The sequence below is a fragment of the Leptodactylus fuscus genome, chromosome 4 (assembly GCF_031893055.1).
Source record: "Leptodactylus fuscus isolate aLepFus1 chromosome 4, aLepFus1.hap2, whole genome shotgun sequence".
Lineage (NCBI taxonomy): Eukaryota > Metazoa > Chordata > Amphibia > Anura > Leptodactylidae > Leptodactylus > Leptodactylus fuscus.
The window spans coordinates 177,030,404-177,056,583 of record NC_134268.1 but is presented as its reverse complement, the minus strand read 5'-3'; the positions used below and the strand labels follow the sequence as shown (position 1 = coordinate 177,056,583).

Below are 26,180 nucleotides of genomic sequence, written 5' to 3'. Positions count from 1 at the left end.
TATTTCGTAGCTGGATTCAGTGAGGTGAAAAAATTTTTTTTTTACTTTTCTGCAGTAAAAAAATTCCCAAATCTGTCAAAATGAGGGTCAGAGGCCTGAAGAGGACATAGACATAGTGATCATTATCCTTGACAATCCAGCTGATTTCATGGTTGCTAAGGGTTTTTTTGGTCCGGAACCTGAAGCAGAGGCCGCCTCAGGTTCCAGTCCAAAATACGGGGCAGCTGCGACTGGATGCCGTAGCAGTGCACTGGTATCCAGTCGCGGCACTGGGATCCGGATTAGGCCCTAATGAATGGGCCTAGTCGGGAGTGTCTTCAAGAGGATTCATGAGACACAATTTGCCTGAAGAATGAGCAATGGGAGCTGTCTTTTTAGTCAGGATTTTGAGGCGGATAAAGCCTCAAAATCCTGACCAAAATACCCCATGTGAACTCAGCCTCCCATGGGGCCCAGCCTAAAATTTTTGGAAAAAAAACATCCCCACCGCAGTTTTTGATGTAATATTTAAGCTAAAGCCAGAAGTGGGTCTAGGAGGAAGAATACAAAATCTTCATTCATATTTCCTATTCCTTTAGATCAACTTCTGACTCAAAATTCTGCACAAAGACTTTGGTCTGAGGGAATAGTGTACACCACTTCAGATTCTCAGAATATTTCTTCATGGTGAGATTCTTTTTCCTTAGCCCAATCTCCGTAGCAAATTCGGTCACACATTGACGGTTTTGATGTATTGTACCATATTGACCTGGCCCGTACTCCCGTCATACATATTTACTGCTTTCGGGACATAAGGTTAGGCTTTATGGTCGTAACAAAATAAGAAAAGTGACTATAAGTAGTTTTTGTTTCTGCAGAAATTTGACCCTTATTTTCTGAAGAATTTCCATAGGAAACAAAGTCACATGCAATAAACTGCATCCATCTATCTATCTATAGAAGACAATGGCAATATACAGCCCCCCGTGATAGTTTAGCACTAGCCTAATGGAAATGTATATCACATAATACCGCCATTATATATGAATGTAGACAAAATATGGAGGTCCAGATCACCCAAACAGATTACAGCTCTTATTTTTGTAAGGCAGGTTGGAAAGTGAAACAAATGATCTGATTGGTTGCTTTGGGCACACGTTTTGTATACATTGGTGCAGATTTACTAAACTAGCTGCTTTCATTTTTTGGGAAAATACAGTGAAAACTGCGCTGTGATTGGTTGTTATGGGTAACTAAGGCAGTTTTTCTTTTTTACCGTTTTATTGTGTCCTATAGGCTCTTTGGGGCAATGTATATAAAATGCTTAACATTGCTGCTCCGATCTGACTAGACATCCACGTCTGACAACGTCTCTCTGTAAATATATGTTCATCCATCCCCTGGCCACCATAAATCCTTTGGCGTACATATTAATGCTATGGGGCACTTATAGGTTATCAGCCATATAACTGCTGGCTTGCGGCCATATTGTATGTACCAGATAACACTATAAATGTATTCATACTCACTGATGGAAGAACACTGAACCCTTACTCCCTATGATAAAACTTGGCCAAAATCCCTTATAGTGTACATCCACAACATTTGCTTCTTGCCTTTTCAAATCCTCTCAGTTGCTCCTCAGCATCTTTCTTATTCTGTTACAAAGGAGCAACTGACAAGACCTGAAAAGGCGATCGTGAACTTACACTATGATTTCTATTGCCACCAGTCACGGTGGTCTCCAGACTCACTTGGCAGTAAAAAATTTCTAATGGTCTCAGTGCCAAGATTACTTTTCCCATTCACGTAATACTATCAGAACTAAACAACACAACATGCATTCCAATTGACTGTACGGTTTTTAAAGGGGTTGTCCAGTGGAGAACAATTTTTAAAATAGGCCTACAATGGGTTAAAAACATAAAAATACCACCACTCACCTTACCCCTACCCCTACTGCTCCTGTTCTGATGCTTACCCATGTTCAGAACTTCTTGGCCCTGTTTTGAAGCACAGGAAAGGCCCGGTAACGTCCGCTCAGTGATTGGCCGAGCAGGCATTTCCTGTCTGTTGAGATCAGGACCAGGAAGTAGAGAACAATGAAGCCTGTTGTTACAAAAAAAAAATAGTTCCCCATTGGTTAACCTCTTCATGTTTGGGAGAGAGAACATTTGTTTCCCCCATTGAATGTTTGACTGCAGATTATTATTGTAGCACCGTATCAAAGTAATGAAAATGGGTCTGGTAAGGAACATGTGCAAAGTACAAAAAGGGTCACTTTAAAGAAGAGAGACCGTTCCAAAGAACTGGAACGCTTTGATTAAAGCATGCACTGAAACGTAGGTTTCGTAGGACTTTTTTTGAGTGCTTCCCCTGAAATGCAACATAAAGGAAAAAAATAAAATAAAACCAGAAGGTGGCTGTTCTCAGAATTAGCATCTGCTGGTGAGGGTTTCTTGGCACAGATGTCTTCAGCTTTTATTGCTGCATTTTCCTGATAATCTCAGCGGAGACAGGAGGATGGAAATTGATTGTGTGGTGACGGAGACCCTGAGCTGTCTTGTAACTCTTCCCACAGCGGCATTTGAAGGGTTTACGGACTCGTATTTGCGTTCTGTGTCCATTCTTGGCGTGGTACTTAATACCGTTTACATTCTGTAGGTGAGAGGAAAGACATTACAGATGTGAAATTAAAATGTGATAGAGATTTTCTTCACGTCATATTCAGCCTATACAGTACAGAAATTCCCCAGAAATATATGTTACCGTATATACGTTACCATAAAGGTAAATTGACTTGTATTGGTCCATTTGTATGTACATTTGAGTCCCCGGCAGGACCTGAATGATGAAGGTGCCCGGGACAAGTGTAAACCACGCCTTAGGGTCCATTCACACGGAGGAAGTTGGCACTGATTCTGGCATGGAATCCGCATCAGAATCAGCGCTGAAAAAAGCTTCCCATTGATTCTGCGCGGAAAACGGAACCCATTGAAGTCGATGGGAGGCTTTTTTTTCTGCGCCGATTCTGACGCGGATTCTGTGCCAGAATCAGCGCCAAATTCCTCCGTGTGAATGGACCCTTACAGTATCAAGCGTTTTCTTAACAAAAAACAAAGAAAAATATAACTGAGGTCATCTGCAACTAAAATGCTCCATATGAACGGGCCTGAATTTCTCTATCATGCCTGCATGCCTTAGCTATATTGCTAACTATCCCAATCTTCCAGTGTATACCAGAATAATAAAGAGATTATGTTATTGTAACTAAAATGCAAATTAAGTCATCAAATCCGGGTTTTGTTTTACAATAACATTTTTAATGGCATTTTGATTGGCAATGAAATTCTCCATAAAAGACCTTGTACAAACTACACATTTTATATGTTATGTCCGAGAAATCCGAATTACACTACGGGATCGATGGATTCACAGTCCATGTACGTGTCTACATATTTCTCTAAATACGTGTGTATTAAAGGATTAGAAAAGAAAACGATTGCTTTCTTCCTAATACAGCGCCACATCTGTCTATAACTGTGCCTGGTATTGTAGTGGACTCCACTGAATTTAGTGAGGGTGACCAAACAGAACGCATGAATACGTGCGGCACTGGGTTGGTAAAAACAAAAGTCAGTATCTTCCCATAATCCATTATGAAGATAGAGAGATAGATAGATAGATAGATAGATAGATAGATAGGTAGAAAGGAGATAGATAGATAGATAGATAGATAGATAGAAAGGAGATAGATAGATAGATAGATAGATAGATAGATAGATAGGACACCCACCAAGGAATGACTTTCTATAGGAATAGCTCTCTGAATATATATATATATATATATATATATATATATATATATATATATATATATATACACACACACACATATACTTTATTTATTATTTCCCCCTCCTCCAAAGAATGACTTTCTATAGGGATATATTTTTATATAGGAATCTGAAGATCTGAAGTTGGAGGTGCTTACAATAGACATGGCTGTCTTGACAGAGAAAAGCCTTTTTGTGATCTCCAGCATTGGCAGGGGTAAGCATCAGATGTTTATTGCCATTTGGCATTTTTATTGCATTCTCTGGATAAATTTTTGCTCCCATGTGACACGTACGGCTGCATTAACCCTTCAGTGCCTGCCCGCACAATGCACGTTCTACAGCTACGCGATGTGTGAACTGGGCCATCTTTACAACATGAAACAAACAAATAAAAATCATCTTGCACTTATATAAAACGCACAAAATGTCGTGTTAATGGGACTAGATGAGCAGTAAACTCTGCAGATCATAAATACCCTGGGCTTGTTAAGTCTGCGCAGCTGCAGACAGCGCTGAAGACAATTATATGACCGCTCTTATCATCTGTGGCCTCTGCCTCAAAGACAATGACATAGGAGAAGACTTCAAGTCTGTAAAAATCTCTGAAATCTGCACATACCTGAAACGGTAAGAATTAGACGCCTGACGCGGCGATGGGATGAGAATTTTCCGCTAGTCTAAGCGTGAACTCTGTCTCCGATTTTCCCCTACACACTAATTAATACTCAGGGGCAGAGGCTGCAGCAAGAAACAACTGCTATCTATATGTCTATGTGTCTATATGTGGAGGATACTTCTCTCCTGTTACTTATATAGCTCCAACATATTCTACAGCGCTGTACAAAGACTGTCACCACTCGCATCAGTCACTGTCCATAACAATCTAACCGCCCTTCTCCCCAATACAGAAGGGTCAACTTCATAAGAAACCAACCACCCTATCAATTGGTTTCTGGATACACGCAGGTATTCTCCAAACTCACAATCTCAGTTTTTTGATATCATGATAGCATTGGGGTTTTTTGTTATTAGATCCATATTTCTAACACTATACAGAGTGACATCATTCTATACAGAGTGAGATCATCATATACTGATGCAAATTACCGTATATACTAGAGTATAAGCCGAATTTTTCAGCCCAGTTTTTGTGATGAAAAAGCCCCCCTCGGCTTATACTGGAGTCAGCAAAAAAAAAAAAAAATTATGTATTTATTTTTTAGGAGGGGGGGTCTATGACCAGCTACAATATCAATGTATAGAATCTCCCATAAAATAGTGCAAAAAAAAAAAAAAAAAAGATTTAAAAAATAAATAAATAAAAGTTCTAAATCCCTCCTTTCCCTAGAATACATACAAAAGTAGAAAATGACTGTGAAACACATACACATTAGGTATCCCTGTGTCTGAAAGTGCCCGGTCTACTGAATATAGGGGATCTCCTGTTCCGTCGGGAAGGGGTTAATAGGAGCACTGCAGATCCCCTATATTCAGCCAGACTGAATTCCAAGTGGGGGAAGAAAAAACCCCAGTCCTCAAGCTCAGGGAAGGGGCAGACAGACAACCAAAACACCCCCTCCTCTTCCCCAGCACCTACTGCACCCAAAAACTCCGACCATTTTAATTTTTGAAATTTTCCAGTAGCTGCTGCATTTCCCCCCCTCGGCTTATACTCGAGTCAATAAGTTTTCCCAGTTTTTTGTGGTAAAATTAGGGGCCTCGGCTTATATTCGGGTTGGCTTATACTCGAGTATATACGGTATATCATACTGCAAACTTTACCTCCATATCAGATAAGTTATCATAGAGAAACTTGGTGCAGTGAAAGTGAATAGCACTAGTCAGGAGGGAGTGGTTGTGCCGAGCACGCCGTGGAATCCGCAGCAAGAAAGGGCAGCTCGCTTCTTTTTTCTGCGAGTGGCAAAAAAAAATGTTAGCGAAAAAAAGAAGTGAACAGCTCCCACTGAAGTCAATGGGAGGCGTTTTTTTTTAGCCGGATTCTGAGGAGGATTCCATGTCAAAATCTGGTCCAAAAAACCCCCATGTGAACTTACACTTAGTGGTGACAGCCTTTTATCTTGAAAAGTTACCAAAGGATATGATTGTGATTACTTGTTAGACACCCAGCCATGATTTCCTTATTCCTTCCACAAACACAGGCAGGGATACTACGTGCACGAGAGGTAACCCAAGTACAGTAAGGAAATCATGGCTGCATTTCAGACCACAGAAAGTTCCTGCTATTATGGTCGTAGCCATTGACATCTGATTATGACTAAAGATGAGCGAACACTGTTCGGATCAGCCGTAGCAAACACTGTTCGGATCAGCCGTTCCGAACAGCACGCTCCCATAGAAATGAATGGAATCACCTGGCACGTACACTTTGCCGGCAGCCGGTCGCCGTGCCAGGTGCTTCCATTCATTTCTATGGGAGTGTGCTGTTCGGAACGGCTGATCCGAACAGTGTTTGCTCATCCCTAATTATGACAAAAGACTGTCACCACTAAGATATTTGGAGAAAATCTTAAAAACCCTGCAAATTCTTTTAACTTATTGCAATAAAAAAGTTTAAACTTTAATTGTCTCCAAGCTCATATATGGTTATGTTCATGGGGAAACCCTTACTTTGCTTATTCATCACTAAAAGATACGAGTATCTTCCAACATATGCTTGTGCCATGAAAAGTGAGTAAACGGTGCTCCGAATGTCTGGAAACTTGATTTTAAAGGGTAAGAGTGAGTCTTTGTGTGGCTGCGTCCGCGACCTAAGCCACACCTGCAGGAAAGGGGTGAAAATGAATTATGACCGAAGACAAGATTTAGTTCAGCCCTAATAAAACGCACATAGCATACAAGCAGCAGGCAGGGGGTAAGCAAAGTAAGGTCGAAGCCGGATCTGAATGAGTAACATAGAAATATATTCGGCCTCTATAATTACCGGGGACTTGCTACTTCTTTTTCCACTCTGCTAATGTCAACATTTTGTTTTGTGTATCGATGACGCTTGCCAAGGTCTGAAGGTATGAGGTAGAAAACAGTGCCAATCTTGTAAATGGCTTTTACTGCCCTGGTTAACTACACTGGAGGCGACAAATTATGAATTCAGATGACTATATTTATTTTTGAGAGACACAAATATGATTCACTAGGGAAGTGATGTGGCAGATGCATTGATAATAGACTGAATGACGGGATGCCGGGATATATGGCACTTCATGATCCACATTGCTCTGTTGTCAATTATGTCAATTATCAATGGCTGTACATATTCTAAAGATTGGTGCTGGGACATAAAACTCTCCACAAATACATGTGTGTTAGCAATGTTGGCCAATTTGATCCATATTATCCAAAGTATGGTGCTATGCCAACCATTAAAGATGGCCAAGAGTAGTTTGTGTGCAGATTGGGTTGTCTAGTGACTACAAATCTGTTTGCTTGCAATGGTTATATTTACCACAGTATTCCTTAGTGTTTTCCAACAAGGCAGCTCAAACACATTTTTTCTTTTTATCCAAATCTCAAATGTAAAAATCGTACCAGGCATCTCAGGTGACTTTTCAGGATAAGGTGATATAATAGTAGCACTATTTCTGGTTATTATATGGCTTTTCGTCCCTCTCAGGCTAAAGGGCCCAATAGCAATCACTACTTCGTACCCACCATAGCAAAACCCCTGACTAATACTGATGTGAATACAGTGCTTTGGTTGTGATAGATGGCTGAAAAGAAACTTTCATTCTTTTCCTATCACATGTACTTCTTGCTAACTTCTCTCACCTCCCCTCTCCATAGACTTCTATAGAGATGAGTCATGTGACCTGCAGGCTGTCTTCAATTGATAAAGCAGGGATCTTCTCAGTGAAAGTCATCTGTACGTACTGAGCTAGCATATAACTGGTATGTTACCAAGAAGTAGCTGATGAAAGCGAGTATGAGAGAGACTGAGGAGCTGTAGACAAAATGTAGAATATTGTATATTCAAGACTGTTTGAAAAGTTGCTTTATTGTTCTCATTTAGATATATAGGAGCAGTAAATATATACCCTTTAAAGGGAATTTGTGACATTGTAAATGGATCTGTAAGCAGCTTGTTATAGAGCAGGAGGAACTGAGTGGATTGATATATATTTGTGGGAATCCTCACTCTATGCTTAGGAGTCCAGTAGGTGGAACTATTTCGGATAGACAGACCCCCATGTATGACTGTGGATAGAATCACCTCTACAGGTTCCCTTTAACCAGAAATGGTCCTGCATTGCAGTTCCTGAGCCATTTGCCACTTATCTTCCCACAAAGTCACGTGGGCAAAGAAGCCAACCACAATAAGTGGCAAAATGCATCACCGTCAACATTTCAGGACCATGAAGAATACACTTAGATGTGATTATCTTCCCCTAATGTGTATTTATACAGAGATTATTTCATGTCTAATTAAAAAAATTGGAAATAATCTCTCCTTCTACCTCCCACGCTTAGAATACTTTACCTCAAGTACATCAGTTTTGAGTTCATGAACTCCCGCATTGTATTTCGCCTGTAAATCCATTACCCATGGCCTTGCTGCACATATTCCCTCTGAACAATACTAGAATCTTAATACTATGTTGTCTACTAATGAGTGAAACTGCGGCCCTGACAATGATATATATATAGAAGCGCTAACAAAGCAATAAAATGATAAGCAAAGCATGCAAAGTTTGCCAAAACTAAACATATAAAGCAGCACAAACAGGATTTACTGCAGCTGAAGTGCACTAGGAACAAGGTAAAACTACTAGGACAACACAAGTAGTTATAGAAGTCACATAAAAGATCTGCAAACAGAGGCAGGGTAGGTCAAAGGCAGACTTAATGTGTTGACAGAGGTGTAACGTGAAGCTCCTGGGCCCCAATGCAAAATCTGTGGGGGCCTACCATGCGAGGTTCAGAATGCTGTATATTTTACATGGCAGAGAGACCCTGGGGCCTGGTTTCAAGATCCGATAGCGATTACTACCTCTGCACCCTGTACAGATTCACACTGTGAGTTGGCTGTCAAGGTGCTAGTTTAGGAACGGTTGTGAACTACAAATGCATGGAAGCCTGGTGAGACTCAAGGAATTAAAATTGCTCATGCACCTCGGTGTAGAGATACCTCAGAGCCATTAGAAAGGCCAGAGAAAGCCAGGAAGACTGAGCTAATGCCAAGGCAAGGTGTGCCAAGAACAGCACTTGCATGGCTTACCTTCAGAAAGATCCTACCCACCTCCTGGGTAAACAGTAAACTTCCTTTTGGCAAAGTTCAACTTAAAAGTCAACAAGTGTTCAGTTACAACGTGCCCAAAACTCTCACAGACCAAGGAAAGAGTCTTATACGATCTTAAGAACTGACTTCAGAGACCATTTCTCAATTCTGCGATGATAGGAAATAGTCAAAATCACTTTAAGATCTGACAAAAATATTCTGCTGTTAAACCAGAAAAGATAAGTTTATGGTTATTGGGGTGGGAAGACAGAGAATGAAAGAGAAGGCAAAAAGAGTAAGGATTTTACCGTCTTACTTATTTTATTTAGGGAATATTTTCGTTTGTATGGTGGTAAAATGGAAACTTGGCCAAGTAACATCGAGGTGTAAATCACATGTGTAATATTTTCTCATCCTTCAAAAGTATTCCTTATTTTATAATTGAAAGGGCCTTACTTAGAAATGGAAGCGGGTGTGAGCTCTTATCCTTGGGGATGTTATGACTAGTCGTACATTTGGATGAATCCATGGCTCAATGGAAGAGCAAGCGCTGATAATAATGGTTCCTCTCTCTGACTCCTCACTAGGAACCCATATGCCCTGGCTGGACAACCCCTTTAACTTTCTTTTTTATGTCTTTGAGAGTCCTATGGATCACCAGAACGGAGAACATCCAGTAAAAAACCCCATTGATTCCCCCATTGTCTCCCCCATTGTCTTTATACACTTTACAATTAGCCCTATTCTCCGAGCAGCTTAAACAACATGAAGAATCTATTGTCTTGGTGGATATGATTATATTGAAACCAAATTTCTATATATAGCTTAAGTTTTAATAATTTTTGCACAATAAAAACACTTTTTCATATAAACCATTTTTTTTTTTTCATCCCCATAACTTTTTTAGTTTTAAGTGAGTGGAATTGTGTGGTCTGTTTGCGGGAAGATACAACATTTTATTAGTGCCATTGTAGGGAACATATGACATTTGATCACTTTTTATAATGTTCTTTTGATGATGGACAAAAAACAGATTTTTTTTTTATGACACTCATCATGTGGAATGAATAATTTAACAGTTGTGTTATTCAGTTTTGGGTTTTTTTTCGATGTTTTATTACTTTAAGACTTGGGATTCTACTATTAAATTTGTTTAATTTTTTTTCACTATTTTTTACTCCAACTAGGGGACTTGAACTTGCAGTCTTTTGACATGGCATTGGCATAATTTAATCAATATTGACCACGACACGTAAAGGGTTAAACACTCAGGATCATAGGTTTTCAGACCCTGGGTGTTAAGAACAGGTGTCAGGTTGTGAATACACTGCTGGGCTGTAGCATGGAACCGCAGCGTTAGGGTGCATTCACACAGAGTAACGTGCTGAGTGACCTGGCACGTATATGCCGTGTGAGATTTTGAGCGCCATATACGCTCCCATTAAATTTCAATGGGAGTTAGTCTCGTATACGCCGCATTATTTTGTGGCCGTGATTTTGCGGCCGCAAAATAATGCGGCTTATACGATCCAGGCTCCCATTGACATCAATGGGAGTGTGTACGGCGCTCAAAATCTCACACTGCGTATACGTGCCAGGTCACGCGGCACGTTGCTCCATGTGAATGCGCCCTTATACAGTCACAGCAAAGTGGAAGGCATTCTAGCGAATCTCATCCCCACTTTGCCGTAAAATACGAGCAACGGACACGCTGAAGTCTCCAACACCGTTACATTTTTGAAAACGGCAGTATGTCAATTATATCTATGGAAATGCTGGCATTTTTCCCTATTGTGTAAAATAACGTGATGCGATTCTGATTCATTTTTTCAGCAGAATTTTTTTGTGGAGTTTCCTGCCTTATGGCTAAAGCCGTGTTGCAGGAAAGTTACATTTTTATTGCAGATTTTTCTGTTTTTCTTTTGAGCCAAAACTAGGAATGGAATGAGCAGAAAGGAGAAGTGTAAGGGTGCATGCACACTACGTAACGCCGGGCGTGTATGAGAGCCGTACACGCCGGCATTACGGCAGACTGCCGAACACTTCCCATTCACTTCAATGGGAGCGCTCGTAACAGCGGCGTTTACGAGCGCTCCCATTGAAGTGAATGGGAAGTGTTCGGCAGCCCTGCTGTAACGCCGGCGTGTACGGCTCTCATACACGCCCGGCGTTACTCAGTGTGCATGCACCCTAAGGGTGCATTTACACAGAGGAAAATGGCGCTGAATTTAGTGTGGAATCCGCGTCAGATTCAGCACTGAAAAAAAAGCCTCCCATGGACTTCAATGGGTTCCTTAGGGCTAGCTCACACGGAGTTAACGTGCGCACATTCTGGCACGTATACACGTGTGAGAAAGTGAGCGCTCAAAACAGATCACACTCATTTCAATGTGTCTTTACGGGTGTATAACACGCAGGTCAGAAGCACCGGTGTACCAGGGAGTCGGCTTCCATTATTCTCTCTCTACCTAGGCTGATGTATTTGGAGGAGCAGTGTCCGTGGCGTCCTGGTGCCATTAGAGTTAGTTCACACGGGGTTTTTTGGGCCGGATTTTGATGCAGAATCCGGCTCCAAAAAACGCCTCCCATTGACTTCAATGGGAGCCGTTAACTTCTTTTTTCCGCTAGCGGTTTTATGCCAGTCGTGAAAAAAAGAACTGAGCTGTCCTTTCTTGTCACGGATTCCGCGGTGGAATCCACCGCACAGTCCACGGCGCAACACTCCCTCCCAACTAGGCCCAATCATTTAGGCCTAATCCGGAAAAAAGAAGCGAGCTGCCCTTTGGGTAAGTTCACAGGTTTTTTTGTGCCAGATTTTGAGGCCGCCTCAGAATCCGGCATCCAGTCGCGGCATTCCACTCTGGATTAGGCCTAAATGAATGGGCCTATTTGGGAGGGAGGGAGTGTCGCGCCGCATTCTCTGCGGCGGATTCAACTGCAGAATCCGTAGCAAGAAAGGGCAGCTCGGTTCATTTCTCCACAAGCGGCATAAAACCGCTAGTGGTAAAAAGAAGTGAACGGCTCCCATTGAAGTCAATGGGAGGCATATTTTGGAGCCAGATTCTGACGTGCATTCCACGTCAAAAGATTCCGGCCCAAAAAACCCCATGTGAACTTACCCTTTCAAGGCTACTGCAGTCAACAGGCCACATAGAAGCTGGCTCAACCTCGAAATGTATGTGATACTCAAATCGATATGTAAAAAGTAAGCAAATTTCAGACCATCAGAAGTCAGCCTAAGGCCAGGGCCACACGGGCCGGAAACGCCGCAATTTGCCCGGGAAAAATCTTGGCGTCATACAGTACTTGCAAAGTGGATGGGATTCATGTGAATCCCATCCCCGCTTTGTGGATGAAATCACAGCGCGGACACGCTGCGATTTCCAAAATCGTTGCGGTTTTGGAAATCGCAGCATTTCAATTATATCTACAGAAATGCCGGCGGCTTTCCTGTAGATATAATGGTAAGAGAAAGTCCGTGGAGGAAAACTCAGTGAGCCCGTGGGGCCTTAGCCTAACCAAGGTTTGGTCCCTCTAAATAAGATAGAATTGGGTTCTCAGCCCAATGGTCTCAAACGCCCCCTGTTGGCTGAGAAGAAACATTTGGATTATGGAGCAGACACAGCTTTGTTGGGAACAGCAGGGTGGCTGAGGACAATACGGAGGGGGCTGCAGACTGAAGAGGGAGAGGTCTATAATATATAATTGTACACTATCATAAAATGGAATAAATTATGCCGTATTTGACAAGCTATTTCACACAAAAGCCTTGGGAAAGAAGAAAAAAAACAGCTAATATTTATTCAAGTCTCTGTATCATTACTTTTTATTTGCCGCTTGCTCCATGTTTGTCAGCTTTCCCTGGCTCATTAATTTCATTCCCTTCTGACTTAATGGTGTGCAAGATATCCTTGAGACAGTCCTTGTGCATTTGAGATGAAGGTGGTGTGATAGGAAAAGCAGGCAGGAACAGTATGCTTATTTGGGCCATAAAAGGAGGGCTGGCAGTCAAACAGAGAACAGACAGGATGTGGCAAATTACGAGCCCTCTACCTCTCCATTCTCTCTTCTAAAGGAACACTTGCTGCAGTATAGGGATGCCCCCTGGGAAAAGGGACCCCTGTTACAATGGCAATGGCTAGTTTGCTTCCTGACTTAAGACATTGTCGTTTTACAATATGCCCTCCCACCATCACATAAACGCCGCATTCTTGGGAAGAAAAAGATATGTCTGTCTGTGTAATGGGCATCTGTGATTTTCTGATTCTCTGGACGTCTAAACTAGACGAAACAGATAAAAAAAAAATTATCCCTCATTGCTGAAAACCTGCACAGAGAGACCAGAGGCGGGCAGAGTAATAATTGTGGCGTAATTAAGAACAAGAGCTTCTTACAGTAGGGTGTGCCAGGCTGTACCAACTAACACTAATTTATTGTATCTGGCTGCGCCATAAATATGTTCACACTGTTAGAGGCTTAAATGGACAGGAATAAACATCGTGCGAGACACAAGTGTTATTGAGACAGTCAAGAAACTGGGGAAGAAAGCCGTTCATACACACAGCGGTGACAGCCCCGGGCGCACCTCTGCTGGATCAGGGGCTGGGGTGCCATGTTTAATTACACCTCTATTACGCTTTTATTTACAGTCCCTCCATACTTAATATCAAAAGTCCATTCACCTCTGGGCAGAAAACAGAGACAAAGGCAATTAGCAAAGCAACTATTATACCTGCAATTATATTGTCAAGTAAAGGATTAAGAAGGCAGCAGCACATAATGTGAACATGCCTTAAGCGAGACTGTAATATGTAAAGGACGGGAGAATGTTAAAGGGGTTTGTGTAGGGAATTATTGCACATTATAATAGATACACAATCATAAATATTTTACTGTAAGCTATGAAGGTACATTATCTCTCCGTGCCTGTTACCCTGTCCCATAACTTACTTTCTTCCTTGAAGCATGTTATATGTCGGCTAAGGAGTATGAAATATGTTTTACTACTTGCAATTTCCGGATGGTAGAAAAGAGGTTGCATAGTAAATATGCCAAGTGGCCACCTTGTGCCCTATTGTGAATAGATCTGCCAATTGCAAGGCTCCTGTTCTTTCACCTAAGATGGACAATGCTATGTAGGAACAGAGTCCAGTGGTGAGGGATCTCTTTGGCTGTTCTCCTCTCAGTTGGCACAAAGCGTTGCATAGGTGTACCAGGAAGGGGTCTAGTTGCTGTTCACACTGCACGTGTGGATTGGCTTAGGCATGGCCTTGGCACAGTGTAACACAGCTTGGTGATTTTTAAGCCAATAGGTATTAAGTTTGTATCGTATGTTATGTTGCATTGGCACATGTTGATGAGTATTTGTCACTTCAACTGGTGCAGGTCATTGCTCTGGAGGTTTATGGAAACTGGATCACATGATGGCTCTTGCTAGGTGAAACTGTGTTGCACCTATGAGTTGCACCGTGGGGGGAAGTTGAATGTTTCTCTCCCTTGTTTCCCCACCACTGATGTCACAAAACAATGTCCTGCTACCCAAAGACCCTCATGAGAGTCCTGGATTGCTTGGGGAATAAGGTACTGTATACTGAGACCTCAAATGGTTATAGGAACTGGGGCAACACCGGTATCTCAATTAGCATGGCAGGCAGACGTTGCATTTCCTTTGCTAACAGATGTGTTGTGTCTGTTGTTGTGGCCCGGGAAACTGCCTACTGGTTTTACTACTTCTGTGTATCCTGTCTGCTGTTGTGACCATCTCAGTGAGTAAAGAAACAAGCAGCGAATTCCCTGGTGTCTGAAGTAAGTCTGTACCTTCTTCTGTTAGTAGAACACTCTGATAAGCAACCTGCAGGGGGCAGTGGAACTGGGAGCCTGTTCCATGAGGGCCGACCAAATAGGTAGCACTAAACTCTGCAGTGTTGTCAAAGACCATGTGAGTAACATATTGTGCGCCATCTCCCCATGTTGGGGCAGACCACTGAGTGCACTGGTAAGAGTAAACTAAAGCAGCCATTTCCCTGTTCTTACATGTACCAATGCTGATAACTGTGGGGAGTGTCTTAGACTACTGCACTATGTGCAAAGGGTAGTCTGAGAAGTTGGCGGCCATCTTCTGCAACAGGAGTAGGGTCCTGGAATTGCCAGACCAGTGGAAAAATAACTCAAAAAGAGGCCAGTAGGTACATACAGTTAGGGCCAGAAATATTTGGACAGTGACACAATTTTCGCGAGTTGGGCTCTGCATGCCACCACATTGGTTTTGAAATGAAACCTCTACAACAGAATTCAAGTGCAGATTGTAACGTTTAATTTGAAGGGTTGAACAAAAATATCTGATAGAAAATGTAGGAATTGTACACATTTCTTTACAAACACTCCACATTTTAGGAGCTCAAAAGTAATTGGACAAATAAACATAACCCAAACAAAATATATATTTTTTCCAATATTTTGTTGCGTATCCTTTGGAGGCAATCACTGCCTTAAGTCTGGAACCCATGGACATCACCAAACGCTGGGTTTCCTCCTTCTTAATGCTTTGCCAGGCCTTTACAGCCGCAGCCTTCAGGTCTTGCTTGTTTGTGGGTCTTTCCGCCTTAAGTCTGGATTTGAGCAAGTGAAATGCATGCTCAATTGGGTTAAGATCTGGTGATTGACTTGGCCATTGCAGAATGTTCCACTTTTTTGCACTCATGAACTCCTGGGTAGCTTTGGCTGTATGCTTGAGGTCATTGTCCATCTGTACTATGAAGCGCCGTCCGATCAACTTGGCAGCATTTGGCTGAATCTGGGCTGAAAGTATATCCCGGTACGCTTCAGAATTCATCCGGCTACTCTTGTCTGCTGTTATGTCATCAATAAACACAAGTGACCCAGTGCCATTGAAAGCCATGCATGCCCATGCCATCACGTTGCCTCCACCATGTTTTACAGAGGATGTGGTGTGCCTTGGATCATGTGCCGTTCCCTTTCTTCTCCAAACTTTTTTCTTCCCATCATTCTGGTACAGGTTGATCTTTGTCTCATCTGTCCATAGAATACTTTTCCAGAACTGAGCTGGCTTCTTGAGGTGTTTTTCAGCAAATTTAACTCTGGCCTGTCTATTTTTGGAATTGATGAATGGTTTGCATCTAGATGTGAACCCTTTGTATTTACTTTCATGGAGTCTTCTCTTTACTGTTGACTTAGAGACAGATAAACCTACTTCACTGAGAGTGTTCTGGACTTCAGTTGATGTTGTGAACGGGTTCTTCTTGACCAAAGAAAGTATGCGGCGATCATCCACCACTGTTGTCATCCGTGGACGCCCAGGCCTTTTTGAGTTCCCAAGCTCACCAGTCAATTCCTTTTTTCTTAGAATGTACCCGACTGTTGATTTTGCTACTCCAAGCATGTCTGCTATCTCTGATGGATTTTTTCTTTTTTTTCAGCCTCAGGATGTTCTGCTTCACCTCAATTGAGAGTTCCTTTGACCGCATGTTGTCTGGTCACAGTAACAGCTTCCAAATGCAAAACCACACACCTGGAATCAACCCCAGACCTTTTAACTACTTCATTGATTACAGGTTTACGAGGGAGACGCCTTCAGAGTTAATTGCAGCCCTTAGAGTCCATTGTCCAATTACTTTTGGTCCCTTGAAAAAGAGGAGGCTATGCATTACAGAGCTATGATTCCTAAACCCTTTCTCCGATTTGGATGTGGAAACTCTCATATTGCAGCTGGGAGTGTGCACTTTCAGCCCATATTATATATATAATTGTATTTCTGAACATGTTTTAGTAAACAGCTAAAATAACAAAACTTGTGTCACTGTCCAAATATTTCTGGCCCTAACTGTATACTATGCATTTCCTGGCTAATGTCAAATTTTTATGTGAAACTGAATGGTTCCATTAATATACGCTGCCAAAAATTAGGTTTGTCCAGTGGTCATGCCCATACTAAAGTTCCACCTGCCAGTCTAAGAAGAGACAGTCTCACATGAAGATTGTGCCCTCAGTGGAATACTTATAGCAGCAGTTGTGTGGTCCATGTGGGCCCAGAAGCTGTCCATAAGTTCTCCACTCTAATAATGTGAAATGCCAAAGGCAAACAACTTGTCCTCTCTGACATACAAGGAGAACGATGTAATAACTACAGGTCACTATGGACCCTAGAATTTGGGGAGGATCACCTCTACAGTTATAGATACATCAGAAGGGGAGTGATCAGAGAATCACTGTTTAACTCCTACTGGAAAAGGGGAGGACACTGGATGATGGAAGACGGAGGAAGCAGTGGGTAATGGAACACTAAAAGAGGGGAAAAAGTCCATATTAACCCTAATCTTTCCATTTCCTGAAATTAGTCAATGCAGTTGGTGGTCATAGTAGTGTGGGGTCCAGTGGTTAATTGTTACGCCTCTGGCCATTTCGACAGCTGCTGGAACTTTCCATATGCAGACAGGAGGCTAGTTAAAGGACATATGCTACTGTGAATGCAGCTCTTATTGAACTCCTGGTAAGATCTAAAGGAATGACTGTTCGGATATCTTCTGTAGTAATGATGAATTGGTAGCGGTATCTCTTAAAGGAATATGTCCTGTCCATTATATGTCTGTTTATTAGACCTATACCACAAACAAATCTCAGAGGAAACAAACATGTACAGAAATATTAATTGCAATTCTTACCTTATGCAAACTAAACTAAGTTTAATATAGTTCATGTCTCTGCATGTAGTCAGTGAATTCTGGAGATTGCTTTCTGTTCCATTTTTTGGGGTGGCGAAACAGTGCGTTTCCCACACTCCAAAGACATACTAAGGGTGCATTCACACGGAGTAATGTGCTGCGTGACTTGGCACGTATACGCCGTGTGAGATTTTGAGCGCCGTATACGGGGGAGCCTGGATCGTATACGTCGCGTTATTTTGCGGCCGTGATAAAGAAAATTTTCTCTTAAAATTAGGAAAATTCTACCTCATTGGATTTTTCTCTTCCGTTGGGTCAACACTGCAGGATAACAGTCTACAATGGATGGATGTCTTTTTTAGTCTTGCAAACTCTGTTACTTTCTTGATCATGTCCCAGTGACACAAGTGAACAGCTTACTATAACAGTCTGTTCACTTACATAACAATATTCACATTACCTTATATCTCTTTTTACATCCAGGTACTGGACAGGCAAATGGCTTCTCATCCCCTCCATTCATACACATGGAGCTCAGAATGGCTTCAGAGCTAATGGCACTCTCTGTGGTCCATGACTCATCACTGTCCGAGTCTTCATAGTCTACTTCTTCTTCATCATATTCACTTCCTGCGGAAAGAAACACAACATGAATGGAACCTATGGCTTGTGGTGGACCAAGGTTGTAAATCCTTTCCAACACCCACTAATAAAAAGTATAATATAGAAATTCTTCATTCACTTTACAAGTGTCTTAACCACTTTCAATAACCATCATATGATGATATTTACAATGTCCCTCGTACTTGGGGTCACTTAGTAACTGCACTAGAGAAGTGTGCATGGAAATAAGGTTAATAAACCACCTATTCCTCAGTACTACCACGCTGTGGTCCACAACACTGGGGCAAAAAAAATAATGAAGACTTGTGGCTGGGTATTAGGGTTGCCTAGGTTCATAGAAGGATATCTAGCTAGATGTACAGTAAAGTAGTGGTCACTAGTTATGATAATGCCTGTAGCCCAAATATTACTCATACAGCGCCCACACAATACCACCGAAATAATACCACATAGTGCCAATATCATAACACCAGATGGTACTCACATAATAAGGTGTACCTAAATAATTTTTCTATATTGCACCACAAAATAAAGATGTCAATGCTTAAATCTTCCAAAGTGTTTTTTCGTCCCTGGTGGTTTACAGTTTAAAGTTTTTTTTTCCAGGCCTAAGATATCGATGACCTATCCTTAGGGCAAGATCTGTCGTCACCACCGATCAGCTGTCCAAAGTGCTGCTTCGGCTTCACATACCAGTGACGTCACTTTCACCCATTACATGGTGAGTTTGCAGCTACTCCTCATTTACTTGAACTGAAGATTGAAAATGGAGCTTATTGTGAGAGGTCAAGTAGAGGTGCAGGAAAATGGAGGTTAAAATTCATGAGTCTCTACCCCAGGGCTAACTTTCAGCCATTTACAGTTTATTACTAGATTCATCCACCTCTTTGTTTCCGAAAAACACATCTATATGATCTGATGATATACATGGCTAGGGAAGGAGTAATTTGGAATATTATCTGGGCTAAATTGCGCAAAAACTCTATATGTACATTATACAAGTAAAACCAACTGAAACTCCTTCTGAGCTGGTACCACACTCCAGAGCTACTCCATAAATCTATCCCTACCCTGATGTTGGGGTTGTGGCTTCTCGGGAGTGTCCCTATTTCATATTTATTGGCTTTGCCCTCTGATAAACCCTTTTGGACCCTGGTCCAAGCCCTATGCCATGGTCTTTTGGTCCACGCCCTATGCCATGGTCTTTTGGTCCAAGCTCTATGCCATGGTCTTTTTGGTCCAAGCCCTATGCCATGGCCTTTTGGTCCACACCCTATGCTATGGTCTTTTGGTCCAAGCCCTAAGCCATGGTCTTCTGGTCCAAGCCCTATGCCATGGTCTTCTGGTCCAAGCCCTATGCCATGGTCTTCTGGTCCAAGCCCTATGCCATGGTCTTCTGGTCCAAGCCCTATGCCATGGTCTTCTGGTCCAAGCCCTATGCCATGGTCTTTTGGTCCAAGTCCTATGCCATGGTCTTTTGGTCCAAGCCCTATGCCATGGCCTTTTTGATCTCTTGATCCCATTGTTTCCTATTACCAATCTTTTGAATGTTCCACCTCAATGTTTGAGCGCTGAAGGTATCTGGCAGCTTCTACATGTTCTTACCTCGGGACGAGAGCGGATTTACATGTTACAATATAAATCGAGGTTTGTAAAGTACATGCACAATCCAACAGGAATGAAACCTTCCTGTGTCGCTAAGTTCTTCATTTACACCAGGGTATGATATTCCTATTATCATAAATCCAAATAAAATAAGCGGAAAATAAGTGTCAATTATGCTATTTAAAACTATAATAAAATATCAATAAATCACCTTATAAAAATATATTAAATTACTAGGGTTACAATTTGTGCAAAACACCAATGTTAACTACTAAAATGCCAGGCCCGGTTTGGAGTGTGGACCAATTATACAACTTGGCAACAGCTGCTAACTATGAAGACACTGCTACCCATTGATAAAAGGCACAAACTTCACCTCCTTGGGGAATAGAAGGCAGAAAACCTCTCTCTAAGGTAGGGAGCAGAGCTCACCATCCCGATGCCTTAAGTCAGGGCTGCCCAATCCTTAGGAGCATAATTCTACAGATCATAAACCGTGTCAAATAATATGTTGACAAGTCCTAATGCATTTACTAGCCCTCTGGAATTAATGGGAATTATGTCAGAACATTAATAAGAGTTACAGCAATTACGGTTGCACAGTTCAGTCCCTCAGGTGTGGGAATGAATGGCATTGTAAGGCTGGCCAGGCCGGGGCTCTGCGCACAGCATAAGGTGTCCAGGCACCTGGAGCTCATTTCTCTTTTCATTTCAATTTGCGTTTTAAGCTTATTAATCAAGCTGTCGGAAGGGGAGCGATGCAATGGGGGGCAGTGGCGCGGGGCAGGGGGGCCTGTTTTACTACTGTGCTGTAATCAAAGGAAATCTGAAAGCTGAGACGCTACAAGATTCAGTGCTTGGGACTGTACCGGTCTGAGATGGGAAAAGTCAAGCAAAAAACATACAAAAAGGATAAAGATAAAAAATAATGCAATATACCCTCCAGTATGAGAGGCGGAGGACACAAAGGAAGTTGTCCAAACCAAAGCTAACGTATACGGCTTCCTTTATGGGCTACCTTCACCATACTAAACATGAATGTACATTTCTGCTTGCTTTACTTCTTACATGATACTTTGTTCACATATATGTCTGTGTTTCTGTTCTTTTGGTTTGTTGCGGGATCAGAAGAATGGAAAAACAGTCCATCAAATGACGGACAATGGATCCCAAAGGATCCCATTGACTAAAATGGGGTCCACTGAGTGTCCATTTCTGTTGGACAGTGTGAGGCCAATGTAAATGTAGAATTAGCGCTCTAAGGTCTGGTTCACATCAGCGTTTGGTATTCTGTTTGGGTGCCCCCCAAATGAAAAACTGAAGCACTGACAAGCAGTAAGCTTATGAAAGCACACAGACCCTATAGACTATATTGGGGTCCGTGTGTTTTCCGCGCAGTGTCCACACGGAACATGCAGAGAGAAAAGGACTTCATGAAATACTTCCCTCTCCGCATGACTCGTGTTGACACCGAATGGAGAACACACGTACCCCATTATAGTCTATGGGGTCTGTGTGCTTTCATAAGCTTACCGCTTGTCAGTGCTTTCGGTATTTCGTTCGGGGGGTCCCCAAGCGGACTACCTGCATGGAATACCCAACACAGATGTGAACCAGGTCTTAGTGGTACATAAAAACATCAGTGTCATTACAAGTTGCTGCTATCATCCACACGTGTTAGTAAATATTCGTAGTGATATTTCTACAATTTAGACTCTGTTCACACTTCCAATGCACATTAACTTTTATGTTCTGTCACAGAAGTAGAAAAACAAAAATAACAGTACCAGATCTGTGATGCGAGTCTTTGAAGAAGTCTTCAAAGTCAAGATCCATGCCACCTGAAAGATCAGTGGAAGTCTGAAGTCTCCTGGCTTCAGCTAAAAAAAAAAAAAAATGCAGCAAAATCTGCAACAAAAAAGGTGCATTTCCGCAAGGTGAAGATTCAGCGTTAGGCCGGGGCTCCACGGGACATAAATGCTGCGATCTGCCTGCAGCACAGACGCTGCGGGAAAAATCGCAGCGTTGTACAGTGCAGGCAAAGTGGATGGGATTCATGCCACCGGAAAAGATCGCAGCGCGGACATGCTGCGATTTGCAAATCGCAGCATGTCAATTATATCTACGGAAACGCTGGCGGCTTTCCCGTTGATATTATGTTAAGAGAAAGTCTGCAGAGGAAAACGCTGTGAATTTTCTCTTAAAAGCGCTGCGGAAAGAATCGCAATAAGTTCACGCAGCGGTTCTTCCCGCAGCGCTTTACAGTAGTGCTGCGGATACGTCCCGTGGGGCCTTAGCCTAAGGTAGATTCACATGGAGGAATTTGCCGCAGATTAGAACGGCAGATTCCAAATCTGCGCAGATTCCGCCCAGATTATACCTCCCATTGTTTTCAGTGGGAGGCAGAGATCGCACTAGGATGCTGAAAAACTAATCATCCTAATCGATATTGCCATGGATTCCACCGCTTATTCAGCCACAGATCCCACAGTTTGAGATTGCCTACTGACTAGGCTCATTTATCTGGCTCCAATCAGTAGCGGAAAGCCGCAATGGAATAGCGATACATCTACATCCCACCACATGGCTAGACCGCGACCGGAAAGCGTCATCGGAATATGAAGACGAATTACTGTTCATTTTCCGGAGTGTGAACTTAACCTCACTGCGTCTGACCGACCTTGGCGGTCAACCATTTACTAAAGGGCAAGAGTCAGATTTGGGAAATGAAAAAAGAGAAGAGTCATAGTCAGTACTGTAACCTGCAGACCCAGGGAATACTGTATAATGTTGTCTTAGTATATATACATGAATGTATTGCTTATTAAGACTCAAAAAATAGAGAAAAATAGAGCTATGTAAATAAATGTGAATGATATCAGTAGTTATAAATCTAGCAGAGATATCTAAAATATGTATAAAAGCTATGCAAGTAACATGGCACACTCAGATTTATTCATTACTGTCAGATTTATACTGTTGTATTTCAGTTTATTTGCAGAACTTGTAATAAAGTAACCCAAGGTCAGATGAGCAGAATATACAGAGTACCCGTCACCTCCTCTATTTGTGAGGGACTTTCCAGTTTAATTATAATGAGTTTGCTTCTAATTTATGTCACGTATAAATCTGTTACCTTAATTGGGCAATAAAACGGAAAATCAGAACGTTTCTCTTTATCTCTTGGCAAAAACAGAACTAGTTACATAATGCATTATATAATGGACACTTACTATATAAAACAAGTACTTTACTGAAAGTTTAAAACGTATATTCACCTATGGCCACGTGTGGCAGGACATCTATAATCCATCTACATAAAAGGTATTAGCTCTGATAGTTCACATATACTTCAGAGCTGCATTCAATATTCTGCTGAGTACAAAGGTAACCTCTCATAGTGTTCTGTCATGGCTCTGTACATGTGCAGTGCTTGTTCTGGTTATTTGTAGTCTAACAACAGCTGAACACAAAGGTAAATGCTCTAAATGCAAAGTGTTCAGGGGCGCAACTAGAAAAGATTGGGTCCCATAGCAAAATTTTGAGTGCCCCCCCTCCCAAAGCAATAAGAAATTTCAAACCACCACTCAGCTACCCCTCCATAACTTGAGAAATTATAAAGCCGCCTTTCTGGCCCCCATACATTATAATGTCTCTTTGCTGACCCCACACAATATACTGACCTCTTTACTTGCCCCCACACAGTATATTGCTCCTTTACCGACCCCCAAATAGTGTACTGCTTCCTTTACCGGCCCCACATGGTATAACACCCCTCTTTACTGGCCCTTACACTGTTTAATGCACCCCCTTTACTGGCCCTGACATGGCATATTGCCCCTCTACTGGCCCACACACAGTATACTGCCCCCGCATAATCTATTGCCCCTTTACTGGCCTCCAACTACAATATACTGCCCCTCTATAGTGGCTCCCATTGTGACACATTGGACACTGCCCACTCTTCCAGGAGCGACATCTCCTCTACAGCTATAGCCTATAAACATTGCCAGGATGCAACATCCAAATGTTCAGCGACCTAGAGGCTGAACTAGAGGAGGCCCTGGACAGGAGAGGAGATGGGTAAATGAATATGGGCTGCAGTAATCCAGTAGTAGTAATCCAATAATGCCCTATTAAAAAAGCAGGGTCCGGCCCCCTCACCTCTTGGGCCCTATTGCAGTCGCTATGTATGGTATGTGTTCTTCCAATCCTATAATGGATATTCCCATCTCATCTAGGATATTCCATCACCTTATGACTGGTAGCAGTCAGAAGTCTTGGATGAAGAGGCTACAGCATTGATTTTGCACTGCATCACCTTCATAGACTTCCCCTGCAAAAGGGCACCCTTTGAATGGGACTGAGCTGCCATTAGGTCATGTGACTAATGGACGTGATGTCACTGGCCTGGAAAGAGGAAGCAGTACTCATCTAGGGCCTTTTCCCTGTCAAACATGATGGGAGTTGGGCCATGACCAGTCTGATAAGCATAGGTCATCCATATCATAGTCCTGGAACACCCTGATTTTTTGAGCTAGGAATGCATTTACAAATAAGCATTACTCATTCTCATGATCCCTTGCTGATGTAGTGTCAGGTCCCAGCTGGTTTCTATTTCTTGCTCCTGTCTAAGACACAAGAGATGCCTGGGAATACCAAATTAACCAATTACTGGCTGCAGCAGCAAGCTGCCCTAGCCAGCGATTTGCTGAGCAAACAATTTTTTGAGTGTCAAAGTAGAGAACAGCTGGGACCGGTAAGTATGGGAATGGCAATGGCTGGTGGGCGTCAAAGTGAGTATTTTTTAAAACTAATTTTTCCACCAAATAATCAATTTGCTTCACAGTTTGGTAATAATTATAAATAATATTAATAATAAAGCAGCTCTATAATTAATACTATCTACATAACTGGGGCTAAATTATTTTTCCAAACCTGGTAGCTACATGAGAGATTGTCTTTAATATGTAAACCTTAACCCCCTGCAGCCATAAAGATGATGGCAATGTAATCTATCCCTTGTCTAGCTTGTGGCATAAGCAGGAAAAAACATGGTATAGTTTTCAGAAAACAAAGCAGGACATTTTCCACCTCCAGTCACGGGATGTTAATGGCATTCTGGCAAATGTTTAAACAATCTCCGCGCCGCCCCTCCATCAAACACTCAGCAAGAATTAAAAACAGTTGGGGTAGAGAAAAATGAACATCTGGTAGGAGCTTATACTGTATGCGCCTTGGAAGTCCTCCCCTAATTAATGTGGTTTTGGCATGTGTTACTGGAGAATGTAATTATAAGATAGAAACACAATTCTGAATAAGCTTACTAACAAACTCCCAGGCCGCATATAAAGAGGCCGTCCAACTGTTCAGAGAACCGAGTGGATCTTCTAGGCTTGGACGAGAAAAACTATTGGGTGTATGAATGGGAAGAGGCTACAAGAATACTACAGCTAGCTAATCCATGAGTCATAGCATAGTATTCTCTACTCTTCTGAGATACACTCTACATTACTGTGTATGGTATTCCTACATAGCCTGTCACTCTGAAAATCATTACCATGTGCCCAATATGGCTCCTATGAGATTTCTGTTACAAGGCCAAAAGATTTGGACCCACTCAGTTGCCAATGGGCTTGACTAGTGCTAAACCAAGCAGCATAGTCTAGAGGACTGTGAGTTCTTCATCTTTAAAGGGTTGACCGATTAAAATAAAAATTTCCCGGTGGCTAAGGTCCAGTTGGTCGCATACTATTTCTGCAAAGGCCACCAGTTGTAGACCAAGTTCATTTTCAGCCCTCGGGATTTTACGTTAGCTGGATGGTCCCTTTAATCTTCACAAGAACAGGGCATACTGAGGTCACTATCTTCAGAGTAGTCTTCATTAGAAATGACTAGTTCGTAGATGAAGATTGAACACCAAGAAGGCTATAGGGTGACAATGTAGTGCCATCAAGGGTGGTTGGGCAAATATCAGGGCAGGCAACAGACATGTAGAGGTGATACAAAGAAAGTCATTGCGATAATGTGAACATAGTAATTAATTGAAATATATACTCCCTACTCACACTAGTGGGTCAGACTCATTGGGTAAATTGCAGGCCGTTCAGATGGACATGTATCAATTTGGATAGAACAGATGCTACAGTTCGTACTGCTCAACAGCGATCTCTACAAGTCAAACATGAATTGAGATTTTATTCCTAACCAATATATGGATCAAGA

At 42.1% G+C, this 26,180-nt stretch overlaps 1 protein-coding gene across 1 annotated transcript in view; it reads right to left on the bottom strand.

The window, feature by feature from the left end:
* Window positions 1–2,093: 2,093 nt before the first annotated feature.
* The window catches only part of JAZF1 (JAZF zinc finger 1), a 213,447-nt gene continuing 189,360 nt past the window's right edge, over window positions 2,094–26,180 (bottom strand). Inside the window, exons 4-5 of the mRNA XM_075271471.1 lie at window positions 18,187–18,356; window positions 2,094–2,637 (exon numbers count right to left, since the gene is read on the bottom strand). Of these exons, the coding sequence (XP_075127572.1) occupies window positions 2,461–2,637; window positions 18,187–18,356 (347 nt within the window). The 3' untranslated portion in view covers window positions 2,094–2,460. The remainder of the gene's footprint in view (window positions 2,638–18,186; window positions 18,357–26,180) is intronic.